At 40.6% G+C, this 17,867-nt stretch overlaps 1 protein-coding gene and 1 pseudogene across 1 annotated transcript; one reads left to right on the top strand and one right to left on the bottom strand.

Moving 5' to 3' along the window:
* The first annotated feature begins 165 nt into the window (after window positions 1-165).
* ERH (ERH mRNA splicing and mitosis factor) lies at window positions 166-17,567 on the top strand. Its single transcript, XM_032344599.1, has 4 exons — window positions 166-339; window positions 5,006-5,093; window positions 13,420-13,540; window positions 17,057-17,567. Exons 1-4 carry the CDS (start codon window positions 181-183, stop codon window positions 17,157-17,159), a joined length of 471 nt encoding a protein of 156 aa, XP_032200490.1. The 5' UTR covers window positions 166-180; the 3' UTR covers window positions 17,160-17,567.
* Window positions 11,069-11,887, bottom strand: LOC116591582 (annotated as a pseudogene).
* Window positions 17,568-17,867: the final 300 nt, after the last annotated feature.

Genomic DNA, 17,867 nt, shown 5'->3' with positions numbered 1-17,867 from the left:
TTTGGTGTCAGAGTCCATAGCTCTGTTTACTCTATCCGTATTTCTGATAACGAGAGTATGATAGACTGTGTCTTCACAAGAAATGATAGTTTTTCAAGTTCCGCAGTAATTCCCTGTGTATTTCATAGCCCTTAACCAAGATGGCTGAGACAGTGTCAGTATCCGCTCTAGCTGCCGGAAATGTATGCACCTCTATGGTCCATAAGGCTCTTTCGCGGTGCGTTTCTGACGACTTCCGGCGGCTCCTCTCGCGGGGATTGGCTGTTGGCGGCGTTGCGGCTAAGCTCGTGTGCGGCGGTGGTGTCGGCAGCGGCTGCAGCGAGAGAGTTTGGCGCGATGGTGAGAAAGACCTCAGCAGCTCCCCGATTCCCCGGCCTTTGGGGCGATCCCAACCCTATTCATCTTTTCCCCAACCCCATCCAGGTCGAGCGTGCACCTCCCTGGCCCCCCAGTTTGTGACTGGACCCTTCCCCTTCCCGCCGCGGACACGCTTGGCCTGGCACTAGGCCCCGGAGCCCGGGTCCGCCCTGCGTTTGCGCGCCCGCCTGCGGGCTCCGACGAGCCTTGCGGTGTGCAGGATGCGCTTTGTCCCAGTTGCTCCTTGGTAGAGGCAGGCGTGGGGATGCTGCTCGTTCCCTCCATGCTCCCTGGCCCAGTGTGGGAACAATGGCCGAGGGATATCTGACAAACCTGTCCCCAGAGCTGACAGATTTGAGTGTACTACACCCACCGTGTGGGCCGGGAGGAATCGTCTTTGCTTTGTGTGCGCTTTCTCAACTCCTCTCTTTTGCTTTTCTGTGCTCTGCCTTTAAATATACACGTAACGTATTTTTCTCTTTTCCAAGACCCCAGATGCCTGACCTGGCGTTTCTCCCAGCCCTCAGTCTTGTTCGTACTCATTCTCTTGGGACTGAAAGCGGAAAAGATAGGCTTAGCTGAGGGTCCAGGTTCCTTCAGATCTGATCGGGGTGGTAGTGGAGTGAGTGGGTATTTTGTTTGCATTTTTTATTATATTCCACCAAAAAGGAGATGGTCCACAGGGATCATGAGGAATCATGGCTACTTCCACACTTCAGCTTTCGTTTTCTGATTGCTGCAGTTACTGTTAACAAGTTACACAGCTGTTGTTAGCAAGGAACTTTTTGAGGTTGTACTTTTCTGAATTGGGACGTTTCAGTGTGTGTCAAGCATGGTTTCCCAGAGAACCACCAGGAATTAAGAGAGACTGGGTTTCCAGTCCTTGTTTTGTTGTAACTAACAATGTGAACTTGGACAAGTGTATTCATCTCTGAGTTTCCTTCTTTCCCTGCCTTTTATGTCATTATTTGGTATTGTGCTATAATGCTTAAAATCTCAGGAAGTGACAGCAATTAATAATCCATTCTTGTTGTGCAAATATCAGTGATAATTCCTTCTCAATCCAAGTAGCATTAAAAATTAGAATTTGTGTATAAAACAAATAATTTTTGGTTCAGTGGTCTTTTTTTTTTAAGATTTTATTTATTTATTTGACAAACAGATCACAAGTAGGCAGACAGGCAGAGAGAGGGGGGAAGCAGGCTTCCTGCTGAGCAGAGAGCCCGATGTGGGTCTCCTTGTGGGGCTCGATCCCAGGACCCTGAGACCATGACCCAAGCCGAAGGCAGAGGATTTAACCCACTGAGTCACCCAGGCACCCCTGGTTCAATGGTCTTAAATACCTTTGGCTTTATTAAAAATAAAAACTTTGGGTGCAGGGTTTTTTTTGGTTTTTATTGTTTTGTTTTGATAGTTTGGGAGAAGCATTTGAAGCTATGGGCAAATCGTATGTATTGTTTTATAGCAGTAGAATGGTTCTTAGAGTTCATGTGTGTGAGACTTTTAGTTAGTAATGCAAGATTATTCGTTAAAATAATTCACTTGTGCCTGGTAATCAGAGAGAATAAGGATTTTGCTAAGGTAATTCTGTCTACCTCTTCCTGATTTAGGTTTTGCAATTTTATTTTTCTGTTGTGAGAAATTTAAATACATATGTATATGCTTGTATGTACTTATATTGTGTATATGTATTTGTTTTTTAATAAAACCAAATGGCTTCAAAAATAGCTCCAGAAAGAAGAAAGTGATCAAAATTGATTTGGGAAGTTTTATGATCTTAAAATGTCAATAAGAAAGCACTGCCACTTAAAAATAATACTCGTTTTGGTTACAGATTTGTAAATTCAGTCATTTCTTTTTGTTCTTAGTAGTTTTTATTTTTTTATTTTTTTTAAAGATTTTATTTATTTGTCAGAGAGAGAGAGGGAGAGAGAGCGAGCACAGGCAGACAGAGTGGCAGGCAGAGGCAGAGGGAGAAGCAGGCTCCCTGCCGAGCAAGGAGCCCGATGTGGGACTCGATCCCAGGATGCTGGGATCATGACCTGAGCCGAAGGCAGCTGCCCAACCAACTGAGCCACCCAGGCGTCCCTGTTCTTAGTAGTTTTTAATCCTCATCTTTGCGTAGTAAGTATTGATAATACTGAGCTTTGTCAGAGGTTCATTTTAAGACTGTAAAAATTAGCGTAGTGAATAGCCATTTCCATATCTTTACTCTTTTAAGTAAATTAGTCCCTCAGTTTGCATTAGAATGAGAACAAAATTAATACAGTAGCCACTGGTGTGGCTAATGTACAGAGCGAGAGCCATACTGCCGGAATGCTAGTGTGGTTTCTATAAAATTATTTTCTTCTCAACATGCGACCCATCATAACTACTGTTTTTTGAGTAGGTGACTTAGAAAATATGCTGTGTAACAGTCTAATAAAATGCTTCCTCTGGTTTATAATGCCTATTTAACAAAGGCCTTGACTGCTCAGGTCATTATAGGTGAAAACTACCCTTTATCTCTTGTCACCAACGTCTATTTTTATCTCACATCCTCTCAAACTTTTCATCAGGGGCGCCTGGTGGCTCAGTTGTTAAGAGTCTGCCTTCAGCTCAGGTCATGATCCCAGCGTCCTGGGACCGAGGCCCACATTGGGTTCCCAGGAAGCCTGCTTCTCCCTCTCCTACTCCCCCTGCTTGTAGTCCCTCTCGCTGTCACTTTCTTTCTGTCAAATAAGTAAAATCTTTGGGGGGAAAAAAGGTTTTCATCAGAGTGAGTTGGTTCTTGATGGGGAGGGAGGAATATGAACAGTTTCTTTGCTTTTTATATAGTGTTCAGAGTACTGGGTTTTTTTGATGCTTATTCAGAAACTCTAGGCCTCAACTATTCCAGTATCTTTTTTTTTTTTAAGATTTTATTTATTTTATTTGACAGATAGAGGTCACAAGTAGGCAGAGAGGCAGGCAGAGAGAAAGAGAGGAGGAAGCAGGCTCCCTGCTGAGCAGAGAGCCGGATGCGGGGCTCCATCCCAGGACCCTGGGATCATGACCCGAGCCACCCAGGCGCCCCCCAGTTCCAGTATCTTGATGCTTAACAATTCTTGCCACTTCAAAACAGTTTGGGGGACCTGCCATAAAGGATTTTGGGGACCCCAGAAAGTAAAAGAGAAAAATATGAATAGTTGGAGGATTGTGTTTACAATGAGGTTGCATCATACTTGGATTTAATTAATTGACCTTACACACTTGGCAAAAGATTGGAAGGGGCCATAATTTCAATAGACCAGTAGTTGGAGACATTTTTGGTTGTTACAGTTTTGTTCAGGAAGGAGCAGGGGGTTCAAGTGCTACTGGTATTTAGTGGAAATAAGCCATGGATGCTTCTAAACATCCTACAATGCATAGGACTACCTCTGTAAGGAGAACCCTTCAAGCCCAGATTGTAAAAGTGCAGAGATTGAGAAACTGCAGTAGACCCACTAACAAAAATGTGCCCCCTACTGAGCATGATGAGGTGGAAGATGTGAAGTTCTGCTGTTGGAGGCATATTCACAGTCATCACAGTGTGCTCATCTATTTCGTGTGATTCTAGTGTTTAAAAATATGTGATTTGGGGCGCCTGGGTGGCTCAGTGGGTTAAAGCCTCTGCCTTCTGCTCATGTCATGATCCCTGGGTCCTGGGATTGAGCCCCATGTTGGGCTCCCTGCTCGGTGGGCCTGCTTCTTCCTCTCCCTCTGCCTGCTGCTCACCACTGCTGTTCTCTCTGTCAAATAAATGAATAAAATCTTTTTTTTTTTAATGTGATTTTGAGACTCTGAAGGTGAGTCATCTACTGGGTGAATAGTTTAATGGTTTTTCTAGGGTAATGTTAACTCTATTAATTTTATAGTGCCCGTTTATCTTCTGCCTTCATGTTGAAGTCTAAGCCCTGGCTAAGAGGTGACTCCACTGTTGTGCCAAGGTTGGAAAAAACATAAATCAGATCCAGTGCTTACAGTCATAATAGTGTTTCCCCTTTTCTACTTTTATCATCCTCCATCTGAGTTTTTATTTTTTTATTTTTATTTTTAAAAAGTATTTTATTTATTTATTTGACAGAGATCATAAGTAGGCAGGGAGGCAGGCAGAGAGAGAGGGGAGGAAGCAGGCTCCCCACCAAGCAGAGAGCCCGATAATGGGGCTCAATCCCAGGACCCTGAGATCATGACCTGAGCCAAAAGCAGAGGGCTTTAACCCACTGAGCCACCCAGGCGCCCCCATCTGAGTTTTTATTAAGAGACTTAATAAGGCTAGAGATAGAAAGTGACCAGTAGAGATAGAAAACTAAGTGCGTTTATGATCTGGTTGGGGAGAATGATAGGAAAGAAAAAAAAGAGTACAACGTAGTTTATGCTGAATGCTTACATGCAGTAGGTCCAGCAGTTGCAGAAAGCAGCCCTTAAGGAGTGGGAGACCTTACAGAGAAGAGACTTTAGGGAGAAGCTGGCAGTCCACCTTCTGACATCACACTTGCACGATGGCATAAATGTAGGACGAGCACCCTAATTAATAATATTTTAATAACTAATGGTCATTGTGTCATGGCTGAGGATTTTACATCATACTATGAATTTCTCAAATATGAGTTGGAAATTTATGTTGAAATCACTTTTCCCCCTGCAGTCTCACACCATTTTGCTGGTACAGCCTACCAAGAGGCCAGAAGGCAGAACTTACGCTGACTATGAATCTGTGAATGAATGCATGGAGGGTGAGTTTAAACACTAATCAAGAGTTTTTATTTTTGTTTTCCTGACATTCACATTAGAACATGTCTCATTTAGGAACTGGGCTTGTTTTTTCTCCAGACTTCTTGAATTATTAATTTGAGCAGGGAAGGAAGATATTAAGGACCTTATTTGTTGAATGTTCAAGCATTGATTATATATATTATCTTTTTGCTGCAAATATATTTTTATCCAGCTCATGATTACAATGAATGACTTTTTTTTTAAACAATGAATGAAGCCTCCCTTTGTTATGTTGATATCCCATTGTTTATTGTGATATGTAAATATCTTATCCGTTACCCCTTATGTATTGTGGTTAAACTCAAGCACTATAGAGTTGTTAAGACCGGCTCTAGGGATATCTTCAGAACCTTAATAGGTTCTAATGTCTGGTCATTGAACAAATAAACATTAAAAGCTGTTGAGGTTTAGTTATACTCCATCAGAGTGTTAGAAACTAAAAATTAGCTCAGAGAATAAAAGCAAATGGAAACAAATAAGTATAATTTATTGTGCATTTGATAAGCTGACACCACCCTGAAAGGAACTATTAGCCCTTAATGTTTCTTTACGCAGTAAACCATTAGATGAGAGGGTATAGATTGGATCATCACAAATTGGATTCATCCTTACATTTAATCATCATATCAAGTAAACCAGTTGTGCACATTCTGCACCCTTTTTAGCAGTTGTCCATTCTTTATTTCTTCCTATAAAGCTTTTATATTCTCTGTTTTTGCTGCTGGGCATGTCTCTGAATTTTTTGATTATCTAAAACTAACTGGGTTAGCCTTAAAATCTGTCCTTACAAAGCCAACAATGGGTAGATCTGTGGGAAAAAAAACTAGTAATAATTAGAGACATCTTCTAAGTAGTTGGCACCATGCCTTCCTGATTGCAGATTCTCTTAATGTTAAAAGAGTAGCAGCTCTTGTTCTTCCTTCCATTTCAGGACCCTTTCTCTGCTGACCATTATGGTGGACTTTGTGCACGTGCTACCTTGGCACATTAGGGCCTTAACTGTATTACCATGTCTTCGCTTCTGCAGTACCCTGCCAACCTCTGCTGATTTTAGTGAAGCCTGTTTTTTTTCTTTCTAATTAATGCACTTTATTTCTAGAGCAGTTTAAGATTTACAGAAGAAAATAGAAAATATAAAGTTTCCATGTACTTCCTTTCCCCACCTCCACAATTTCCCCCATTAATAAGACCTTGGTGTGATATGTTTGTTACAGTTGATAAACCCAGTTTTTCTTTTTTTAAGGATTATTTATTTGAGAGAGAGCATGCAAGCACAAGCAGAGGGTGGGGCAGAGGGAGAAGCAGATTACCTGCTGAGCAGGGAGCCGGACATGGGGCTTTATCCCAGGACCCTGAGATCATGACCTGAGCCAAAGACAGATGCTTAACCGAGTAACCCAGGTGCCGCATGAACCCAGTATGGATACAGTGACTAATTAAAGTCTGTTATTATTACTAACTAAAGTCTACTATTAACTAAAGTCTGTTATTATTAACTAAAGCTCATTCTTAATGTTGTACAGTTCTTTGGGTTTGACCAAATGCATAACATATACCCATTGGTACAGTATCATACAGAACAATTTTCAGTTACCCTAAAAATCCCTGTGCTCAACCTGTTCATCCCTCCTCCCCAGTTCACCCTTTGCCCCCGACAACTGTTGGTCTTACTATCACCTCCTTAGTTTTGCCTTTTCCAGAATGTCATAGAATTGGAATCATTACCGTATGTAGCCCTTTCAGACTGGCTTATTTCACTCAGCAGTATGCATTTGAGGTTCTTCCATGTCTTTTTAAATTAATAGCTTTAGTTTCTTTCTAGTAGTTGTAAGTTTATAGGAAAATTGAAAAGTACAGAGAATTCCATCACACCCTTTCTTCTCTACCTTGTCCTTCCAGGTTCCCCTACCACTTACATCCTGTTTCACTGTGGTACATTAATTACAATTGTAGAAGCAGTACTGATACATTATTATTGACTAAAAGGCCATAGTTTACATTAGTGTCCAGCCTTTGCTTCAGACATTTTATGGGTTTTGGCTTATATAATTACAGGTATCTACCATTTACTGATCTAAAAGTCTCTAGTGCTTCACCTATTCCTTCCCCTAAACTTCTGGCAGCCACTGATCTTTTTAATGTCTCCATAGCATCATCACCTTTCCAAAATGTCATGTAGTTGAAGTTCTACAGGGTATAGCTTTTTCAAGTTGGCTTTTTCACAAAATAGTGGGGTTTTTTGTTTGTTTTTAAAGATTTTATTTATTTATTTATTTATTTATTTATTTGAGCACAAGCCAGGGGAGGGGCAGAGGAAGAGAGACAAGCAGACTCCCCACTGAGCAGGGCTTCCCCGGGCCCTGAGACCATGATCTGAGTCAAAGTCAAGACATTTAACCAGTGGAGCCACCCAGGTGCCCCCAAGAGAGTGTACTTTTAAGAATCTTCAGTATCTTTTGATGGCCTGAAAGCTCTTTTCTTTTTATTGCTGAGCGATCCATCATTTGAAAATACCACAGTTTGGTTATCTATTTGCCTACTGAAGGACAGAGTAATTGCTTCTGGTATTGGCAGTTAAAGCTGCTACAAACATTTGAGTGCAGGTTTCTGTGTGGACCTATTTTCAACCCCTTTGGGTAAATACTGAGGAATGTGATTGTTGCAACATATGGTAAGATTGTATTTAACTTGGTAGAAAGCTGACAAACTGTCTTCAGATGTGGCTGTACTGTGTTGCATCCTCACCAGCAATGAATGAGAATCCCCATTGCTCCACATCCTTCGCAGCATTTGGTGCTGTCATTGTTTCAGATTTCTGTCATTCTAATAGGTAGATAGTGATACCTCGTTTTAATTTTTAGTTTTCTAATGACATGATGTTGAGTATCTTTTCATCATGCTTATTTGTCATCTGTTTATCTTCCTTGGTGAGCTGTCTGTTCAGATCCCTTGTCCACTTTTTGGTTGTTTGGTTTTTTGATTTTTGGTGTTTGGTTTTTTTTTTTTTTTTTTTTTTTTTTTTTTGTTTGTTGAGTTTTATGAGTTCTTTGTATATTTTGGATGCTAGTCCTATATCAGATGTATGTTTTGCAGAGATTTTCTCTCAGTCTGTGGCTTGTCTTTTCACTTTCTCAGTAGTGCCCTTTGAAGCACAAAAGGTTTAAATTTTGATGAACTCCAATTTATTTTTTTTTTCTTCTGATGGTTTTGGTGCCATATCTGAGAATCCATTGCGATGTTCAAAGTCATGAAAATCTGTGCCTGTATTTTCTTTCAGGAGTGTTATAGTTTGGGCTTTTACAGTTAAGTCTCTGGGCCATTTATGATGTGAAGTGTGGGCCCTACTTTATTCTTTTGCATGTGACTCTCCAGCTGTCATAGCACCATTTGTTGAAAAGACTGTTCTTTCTTTTCAAGTTTTGTCTTTGTATCCTGATCAAAAAGCAATTGACTGGGGCACCTGGGTGGTTCAGTGGGTTAAAGCCTCTGCCTTCTGCTCAGGTCATGATCCCAGAGTCCTGGGGTCGAGCCCCACATCAGGCGCTCTGCTCAGCAGGGAGCCTACTTCCCCCTGTCTCTCTCTGCCTACTTGTGATCTCTGTCTGTCAAATAAATAAATAAATAAAATCTTTTTTTAAAAAAAGGGCAATTGACTATAAATGTGAGGGTTTATTTGCAGACCCTCTTTTCTTTTTTATTGATCTGCCGAAGCGATACTTAATGTGGAAGCGGTACCACACTCTGTTAGTGTAGTTTCATAGTAAGTTTTGGAATTGGTAATTGTGAGTCTTCAGCTTTGTTCTTTTTCAAGATCCTTTGGGTTATCCTGGGCTTCTTGTATTTTCATATCAAATTTAAGATCAGCTTGTCAATTTCTGCAAAACTAGGTTGGATTTTGATAGAGATTACATTGAATTTATAGATCATTTTGAAGGTCATTACCATCTTCTTCTTTCTTTTTTTTTTTTTTTTTTTGAGATTGATTTATTTATTAGAGAGCATGAGTTGGGGTGGGGAGCAGATTCCCTGCTGAACCAGGAGACTGATGAGGGGCTCAGATCTCAGAACCCTGAGATCGTGTCCTGAGCTGAAATCAAGAGTTGGATGCTTAACTGACCCACCCAGGTGTCCCTGTGGAGCATTACCGTCTTAATATTAAGTCTCATGATCCATGAATACTAGATCTTCAAATACTTGAAATCTTTACTTTCAGTGACATTTTGTAGTTTTCAGTGTATATTCTATGCTTTTTTCTTTTTCTTTTTTTTTTTTTAAGACTTTATTTGTTTATTTGACAGACAGAGATCACAAGTAGGCAGAGAGGTAGGCAGAGAGAGAGGAGGAAGCAGGCTCCCTGCTGAGCAGAGAGCCCGATGCGGGGCTCGATCCCAGGACCCTGGGATCATGACCTGAGCCGAAGGCAGAGGCTTTAACCCACTGAGCCACCCAGGCGCCCCTCTATGCTTTTTTCATTAAATTTATTCCAGAGAATTGTATTTTAAGATTTTATTTATTTATTTGACACACAGAGAGACAGATTATAAGTAGGCAGAACAGAAGGCAGAGAGGGGAGAAGCAGGCTTCCTGCTGAGCAGGGAGCCTGATGCAGGATCGATCCTGGGACCCTGAGATCATGACCTAGGCCGAAGGCAGAGGCTTAACCCACTGAGCCACCCAGGCGCCCCCCGAAAGAATTTTATTTTTTGATGCTGTTGTACATGGAGCTGTTTTCCTCCTTTTTTTTTTTTTTTTTTTTTTTAAGATTTTGTCTATTTATTTGACAGAGATCACAAGCAGGCAGAGAGAGAAAGGGAAGCAGTCTGACATTCTTAACACATTTTATTACATTGGTTGGAATGCTTTAAATCCATGAAAGCCTTTGAGAAAATCTTCAGTTCCCAACCCTTTATAAAAGTGTGTTGAGCTCCGCGCCCCGCTCCCAACCCCAAAAAAGAGAAAAAGAAAAAGTAGAAAAAATAGAGAAGTAATGATCTGGACAGATACACAACAGCATGCCTTAGTTCCTCTCATATCCCCAACTGCTATCTCTGATGAAGAATTCTCAGAAAGCAGATGTTTTAAAAATTCATACACAATCTCACCAGTGTAAAAAACCATAACAACACTGATCTGGGGCCTCAGCTCACTCCTTGCAGACCATTTTTTAAAATTCCCAAGGTGTAGTTATACATTTCACATGCATTTGTGAGATATGTAAACATTCTGTTTATATCCCACATGAGTCAAGCTTAAGGTTTCTTAAATACTGTGTGGCACTAGAAACTTCATGTTGTTATCAAGTCAGTATTAGTATTAAGCGAATGGATTCTACAATGAAATACCATAGACATTTACTGAAAACCAATATGAAAGTCTGGCCCAGGAATACCAGAGCAGAAATATGCCATTTTCTTGATTTAAGATGGTCAAGTGTTTTTTTGTATGTGTTCTTTTGTTTTGTTTTTGTTTTTAAAAAGGCTCTACACGGGGCGCCTGGGTGGCTCAGTGGGTTAATGCCTCTGCCTTCGGCTCAGGTCATGATCCCAGGGTCCTGGGATCGAGCCTTGCATCGGGCTCTCTGCTCAGCCAGGAGCCTGCTTCCTCCTCTCTCTGCCTGCCTCTCTGCTTACTTGTGATCTCTCTCTGTCAAATAAAATAAATAAAATCTTTAAAAAAAAAAAAAAAAAGGCTCTACACACTGAGACAAGTATGTATAAGCAGCTTTTCTGTGTGTGCTGACTTTATCATGACAACTTTAGCTGATTCTTTATGAGGGATTAGGGATGCACACCTTCAGCAATGCACAAAAGAAATAAACTTTGGAAAAGGCAATTTCTTGGGTTTCGAAGGACCATATTCTGGGAAGTACTTCAGAGGAATGGACAGCAATTCCAGGATTATAGCCAGGAAGGACCAGAAGACTTCACGAGATGCTTCAGCTTCTTCTAGATTTTGAATGTTGAATAAGCCACTGAAGTATGAATCTGTATTGTCCTTTTCTTTGCAAGAAATTGAATAGCAGCAAAGTTCTCTGTCCTGATTAGCAGACAGGTTCATTTTTTCAGTTAGCTGTTTCTCATCCAAGGCATTAGGAAGCTCTCTCTCTTGTTTTCCAAGTACTAGCACTGGAATTCCTTGTAACTGTGGTTTATCCCAAGATTATGAAGTTCATTTCTAGAGGCTTCTGTCTTTTCACGATCAGCAGCATCTGTCATATAAACAGTGGCATTGACACCTCTGCATTACCATTCCCACATGCCCCAGAATCGGGGTTGACCTCCTATGTCCCAAATCTTTATTGTGATGTTACCTTTAGTTACTTTCCTTACATTAAAGCCCACTGTGGGTACCATATCTTCTCTGAACTGACCTGACGCCATGACATTGACGCATGAAGGTGGTCTTGCCAGAGTACTGCAGCCCCACCAGCATCAGCTCCATTTCCTCTTTCCAGAAGAGTGAGCAAAACCAGTCCAGCAGGTGGGAGTTGAGCGCCAACATGATGGCTGCTGGGAGGGCAGGAGGACAGCAGCAGCGACGGCTCCCACGTGAACGGGCCTCAACCCTGACCCCTCAATTTCTCCTCGGGGCCGAGGCGCACCACTGGCGGACACCCATTTTGCTGATTTTTATTTCCTTTCTACTTCGACCTTTCTGTTCAGTAACTCATGAGTAATCTCTCTGATCACAGTGTGGTGTGCCAGTACCAGTCAAAAACCCTAACTCGAGAGCTCTTCATAGATCTTGAGTTGAATATTACTTCTTTTTTTTTTTTTTTTTTTTTTAAGATTTTATTTATTTATTTTGACACAGAGAGTACAAGAAGGCAGAGAGGTAGGCAGAGGGGGAGGGGGAAGCAGGCTCCCTGCTGAGCAGAGAGCCCGATGTGGGGCTCAGTCCCAGGACCCTGGGATCATGACCCGAGCCGAAGGCAGAGGCTCAACCCACTGAGCCACCCAGGCACACCATACCTTTTTTTATAATATTACTTTCTGTTGGGAAATTTATTAAGTCTGTTTATAGGTACATGAAGGACCTGAGTGTAAAGGATAAGACATGTTTTCCCAGATGACATTTATTCGCTTGTTCATTCATCATAGGGTATTAAAAGCATTTGTTAGTGGGCATTGACAGAAAAGGTTATTTTTCCATTGTGTGGAAACAAGAGTATGTCACTGAATAAAATTTAAATAATGTCCTCTTTAGATAATTAATGTGTGTTTGCTATCAGTGACTTCATTCATTTTATTGTGTTTTTATGATTTATATTTGAGTACTTACATGCACTTACACGTGCTAATAATGCTTTTATATGCACCATTTTGCAAAACCTTCACCATAGCTCCATCAAGAATATTGTTATCCTCACCATTTGACAAGTAGGGTTCTGGGGACGGAGTCGTTAGTAAAAGACAGAGCTAGAATTCAAGTCTCTGAATCCAGAGACCCGTCTCTTAAGTACTCTTAACATAATCTCTTCCTGGGTGCCAGTTTTTTGTTCATTTGTTTTTGCATTGTATCAAAATTTGAAAGCAGGATAGAAAGGCTGTTTGTCATCCTTCATTCCCAAATGTGCTGTTTTTCTTTATTTATTCTGAGTCTTTAGGAATATTTGTTTATTGAAAAACCTGGTGAGACCCGCACTGTCATCACTTGTTTGACTCTCATATGACAAGCCTTTAAAGTTCTTTTAGACCTAGTGGCTTGAAGTAATCATTTTATTTTATTATTAAGGCATAAAATACTGAACATTCTGGCAAATAGATAAAGTTAAAAGAAATTTGCTAGTGCCAAACTAAAATGAAAGTGACCAACTTACTGTTCTTTTCCCAGCCTTTTTTTTTTTAAGATTTCATTTATTTATTGACTTACTTATTTGTCAGAGAGAGAGAGAGCAAGCTTGTGCACTAACAGGCAGAGAGGCAGGCAGAGGCGGAGAGAGAAGCAGTAAGCAAGGAGCCCGATGTGAAGCTCGATCCTGGGACCCTGGGATCATGACCTGAGCCAAAGGCAGTGGCTTAACTGACTGAGCCACCCAGGTGTCCCACTCCCAGCCTAACTTTATAAAATTAAGTATTATGGAGGTCCCTGATTGGTTCAGTCAATGGAGCACGCGACTCTTGATCTCAGGGTTGTAGGCTCAAGCCTCACATTGGGTGTAGAGATTACTTTAGAAAGTTAAATCCTTAAAAAAATACTATGGCATTGCTATATATATGTTATATATATGCTGTTCATATCTAAAGTTTATACAGTTGTAAGATCTTGTTTTTTCTCCTCTCATAGGTGTTTGTAAAATGTATGAAGAACATCTGAAGAGAATGAATCCCAACAGCCCCTCTATCACATATGATATCAGTCAGTTGTTTGATTTTATTGACGATCTGGCAGACCTCAGCTGCCTTGTGTAAGTATTAGCCACCATATCTCTTACGGTGTGTTTTTCTGTTGTTCATCCAGCCGTTTGAGGTGATTTATGGTATTGTGAGGTCACTCTATGCCTGAAACTGGTCTTTGCATTTTGACTACTATGTAGTGATATTTCATCTACATATGGCTGATAATTTGGCAACATAAACCTACAGGCGCAGGAGAAGCTTGAGAATTTTGCTAATTGATGGCGATTGGTAGGTATGCAGAGTGAATGCTGAGAATTTCAAAGTCCTGATCTTAGTTTCTTAAACCAAAGTCATTTGTTTTGGGGGGTGGGGTTTTGGGGGTTTTTTGTTTTGTTTTGGGTTTGGTTTGGTTTTAGTTTTTTGTTTTTTTTTTTTTTTCTCCCTCAAAGTCTTTGTCCTAAAGAAGTTGACTTTAGGTTAAAACTAAGATGACTCTGTTTTCATGACAAAGGAAAAATGAGAATACCTTATAATGAGATGATCTTTAGTCATCAGGTGCTTAAATATCACATGCCAAATACTTCCTAGAAGCAAATATGTTTTTGAAATATATATGTCTTACTCACAGGCACTTCATGTGACTCCTGGATTATAGCTGGGGCCAGACCAGGACTTGCTGTTTCACCAGTGACTCCTGTTGAAAACTTGTATTTTGTTGGAATATTTGAGTTTTACTTAGCTAACTCAAAACGAAATTCCAGTGATTCAGGTCTGGTCTCTAATGAAATATATTATTAAAGGGGTTTTTATTTATTGTTTTTTGTTTTTAAAGATTTTATTTAAGAGAGAGCATGAGTGACAGCACAACTGAGGGCAAGGGGCAAAGGAAACGGGTCAAGCAGACGCCCCGCTGAACACAGAGTCCTATGCAGGACTCAGTCCCAGGACCCTGAGAACATGACCTGAACTGAAGTCAGATGCATAACCACCGCCCAGGCGCCCCAGTGTGAAAGTTTATTGGGGCACCTAGTTGGCTTAGACAGTTAAACATCTGACTCTTGATTTTTGTCTCAGGTCATGATCTCAGGGACTCAGGATTGAGCCCTGCATTGGGCTCCGTGCTTAGTGTGGTGTCTGATTCTCCCTCTCCCTCTGCTCCTCCCCCGCCACTGTGCACTTCCCCCACCCCAAATAATTAAATCTTAAGTCTGTCCCGCCCTGATACAGTTCTGAAAAAATTGTGTTCTTGTTTTAGTTGTTCTCCAGTATTGATATAAATATTGTAGTCTTTTGTACCATATCTGAAGTAGACTAGGTTAACCCTTATTTAATTAGGAAGCACAAAAAAAGAATATTCAGAGAAAATTATTTAACTTTTTTGAATATTTCTCATTATAACAAAAGGAGATTAGTAAGCCCTTATTTTATTATTATTTTTTTTTTGTTAAGCATTTTGTAAAAGTAGAAGATGTATGCATTTTTAATAAGCCAGATTCTGACCTTATTATTCAGGGGAAGAATATGATAGTGGTATAAAATATTCCTTCTTTTGAGTTTGTCTGTCATGCCAGTAGTTGGAGCATAGATTCCTAGCTCAGTAGTTAAGAATGAGGACTCTGTCAAGGAGTGTTTTAAGCTTCTGCTGCCTGCCCAAATCACTGAGCTAGTTGCTTGTTCTTTGGTTTCCTCCTTTGTAAAAAGAAAGAGGAGGTAGTGGTATCTACTCGCAGGGCACCTAGGTCGTTCAGTTGGTTAAGCATCTGTTTTGGCTCAAGTCATGACCCCAAGGTCCTGGGATCAAGCCCTGCATCAGGCTCTAAGCTCAGCAGGGAGTCTGCTTTTCAGATAAATTTTAAAAAATAGTATCCACTCATAGGGCTGTAATAAGGATTAAGTGAGTTGATTCAGATAAGTTATCTTATAACTTTATATATAACTTATAAAGTTATAAATTATCTTATAACTTTATATATAATGATCAATTAGATATTTTGTTTTTCTAAAGTATCCCTAAGGTTGGTGGGTTTTTAATTTTTAATTTTTTTTTTAAGGCAAAGTGCATCTCTGTCTCTTGGATGCCATGTAGTGTTTCTACCACATGATGCACATGCCTTTGAGACACTGAAGTGATTTGTATTTGTGCAATCTCTGGTTACTTATGGTCTGCTTTTTTATACTCTAGCCTTAGTTTTTTAGCCCAAAAATGATTTTAATGCTTAACCAATGAGATTTCAGTGGTAGGTTACTGGAATGTTTGTACTTAGTCTTGTACAGATACCCTGAGTGGTTGGCTATTCATTGATACGTTGGCCTCAGGATGCCTGGAGTCCACTGGCGTCTCATTGCTAATGCTGCCAGTCCTGGCTCTCCTGACCCTCCTCTTCTGATTAGAACTATTTTGAAGCTTGTTACGTCTTCCAGTAATTCTGTACGAGCCTGTAGTATGATTTACCTTAAAAAGCAAATCCTGGGGGCACCTGGGTGGCTCAGTGGGTTAAGCCTCTGCCTTCGGCTCGGGTCATAATCTCAGAGTCTTGGGATCGAGCCCCACATCGGGCTCTCTGCTTGTTGGGGAGCCTGCTTCCTCCTCTCTCTCTGCCTGCCTGTCTACTTGTGATCTCTCTGTCAAATAATAAAATCTTTTAAAAATAAATAAATAAAAAGCAAATCCTGGGGCACCTGGGTGGCTGTCAGTTACGCTTCTGTGTTCGGCTCAGGTCATGATCCTGGCGTCCTGGCATTGAGCCCTGAGTTGGGCTCCCTGCTCAGGGGAGAGAGTCTGCTTCTCCCTCTCTGCTCCTTCCCTTGTTTGTGCACTCATGTGCGTACTCTCTTTCAAATAAATAAATAAAACTCTTTTTTAAAAGGGGAAATCCTGAGATAGAGGTTAAAAGATTTCCTTAACACTTTATAGGGAAGAAGTCTTCATAGTAGTAACATGTTTTTTTAAGATGTTTTAGTTAATTCTAAAGAAATTTAGCAAATCTCAAGTTTGTACCAGTGTTTAGTTTTTGTATTTTAATAATAAACCATAAAAGTTGTAACTAGACAGGAGAAAGAACTCACAGTTTCTGGTCGTACTATGTCAAGAAGTAGATGTGTAACACATTGAGCATTTAACTTAAGGTTTCTAGACCTTGGTTTCGTTTTCTGCTGTAAAATTGTATTTGGTTGTCTAAAGTTCCTATCACTTATAATTCAGCAGTGATGTGAGCGGCTCTTTCTATGTTTTCATTAAATTCATGTATAAACACGCCCACCTGTACCATCGTGGGGCAGTTATAATTTAGGGTTTTAAAAACAACAGTAGGGTGCTTGGGTGGCTCAGTGGGTTAAGCCTCAGCCTTTGGCTCAGGTCATGATCTCAGGGTCCTGGGATCGAGCCCCACGTCGGGCTCTGCTCAGCGGGGAGCCTGCTTCCCCCTCTCTCTCTGTCTGCTGCTCTGCCTACTTGTGTTCTCTCTCTCTCTCTCTCTCTCTCTCTGTCAAATATATAAATAAATAAACGTTTTTAAAATAAATAAATAAATAAAAACACAACAGTAATTGACCATTATAATTATTTCTACCTTTCTGTTCCTCAGTTACCGAGCTGATACCCAGACATACCAGCCCTATAACAAAGACTGGATTAAAGAGAAGATCTATGTGCTCCTTCGTCGGCAGGCTCAGCAGGCCGGGAAATAGTTGAGTTGGAAGCAGTAGGGGGATGGGGGTGGGCTTGGAACACAGGTGTGTACAGCGTGCTGTAGTGGAAGTTTTGTATTATAGTAATCCTGTTTCCATTTTGGTATACTCCAGCCAGGATTGAATGTATTAGATGAAATGTGAGAATCTTGTTCAATCTGAAACCCCCTATGCCCCCTTCCCTCCCACCTTTTTTTTTTTACTTAAACATTTTTATGATAATTTAGATGGAGGTTGTTTGTCAGTTAATGTTGGTTCCAATCCTTCAAACTGTTCATATCTGCTTTATAACATTCACTGTACTAACCCTTCTTCAGGTTGGGGTGGGGGTGGTGGTGACAGTTTAGTTATGTCCTCAAGATAAAGTCTTAGTGAAAAAATGAATAAATGTTCTTTAGTTATATTTTCCCCTTGAGTGTTTTTTTTTTCTTGGTCTCTGAACATTGAATTTCCTTAGCATCAGTTTCAAAACCATTAGGCTGCCACACAAAGAATTTGGAGAAACCTTTTATGTATGTATTTAGTACATTTCACTGTGGTTTATGTGAGGCTAACAAGCTTTCCCCTCTTTCCAGGCTAATTAAGTAAGTCTTGGTTGTAGCTCCAAGGTTTGTACTTGCTGTTGATGCAAATGTTATGCAGGGTTTTTCTGGTGACGTAGCGGGTCTGCAGCAGCAGCCAAGTTAGTTCTTCATTTTGGTAATGTAC

This window comes from Mustela erminea, chromosome 5 (genome assembly GCF_009829155.1).
Source record: "Mustela erminea isolate mMusErm1 chromosome 5, mMusErm1.Pri, whole genome shotgun sequence".
Classification (NCBI taxonomy): domain Eukaryota; kingdom Metazoa; phylum Chordata; class Mammalia; order Carnivora; family Mustelidae; genus Mustela; species Mustela erminea.
Note: the sequence above shows the minus strand (reverse complement) of the source record. Positions and strands in the feature narration are given on the sequence as shown.

Coding starts and splice junctions, on each gene's coding strand:
- ERH (XM_032344599.1), top strand. CDS start 181: ATGTATGCACCTCTATGGTCCATAAGGCTCTTTCGCGGTGCGTTTCTG. Junction 5,094..13,419: donor TGTGAATGAATGCATGGAGG/GTGAGTTTAAAC, acceptor CTCCTCTCATAG/GTGTTTGTAAAATGTATGAA. Junction 13,541..17,056: donor GCAGACCTCAGCTGCCTTGT/GTAAGTATTAGC, acceptor TCTGTTCCTCAG/TTACCGAGCTGATACCCAGA.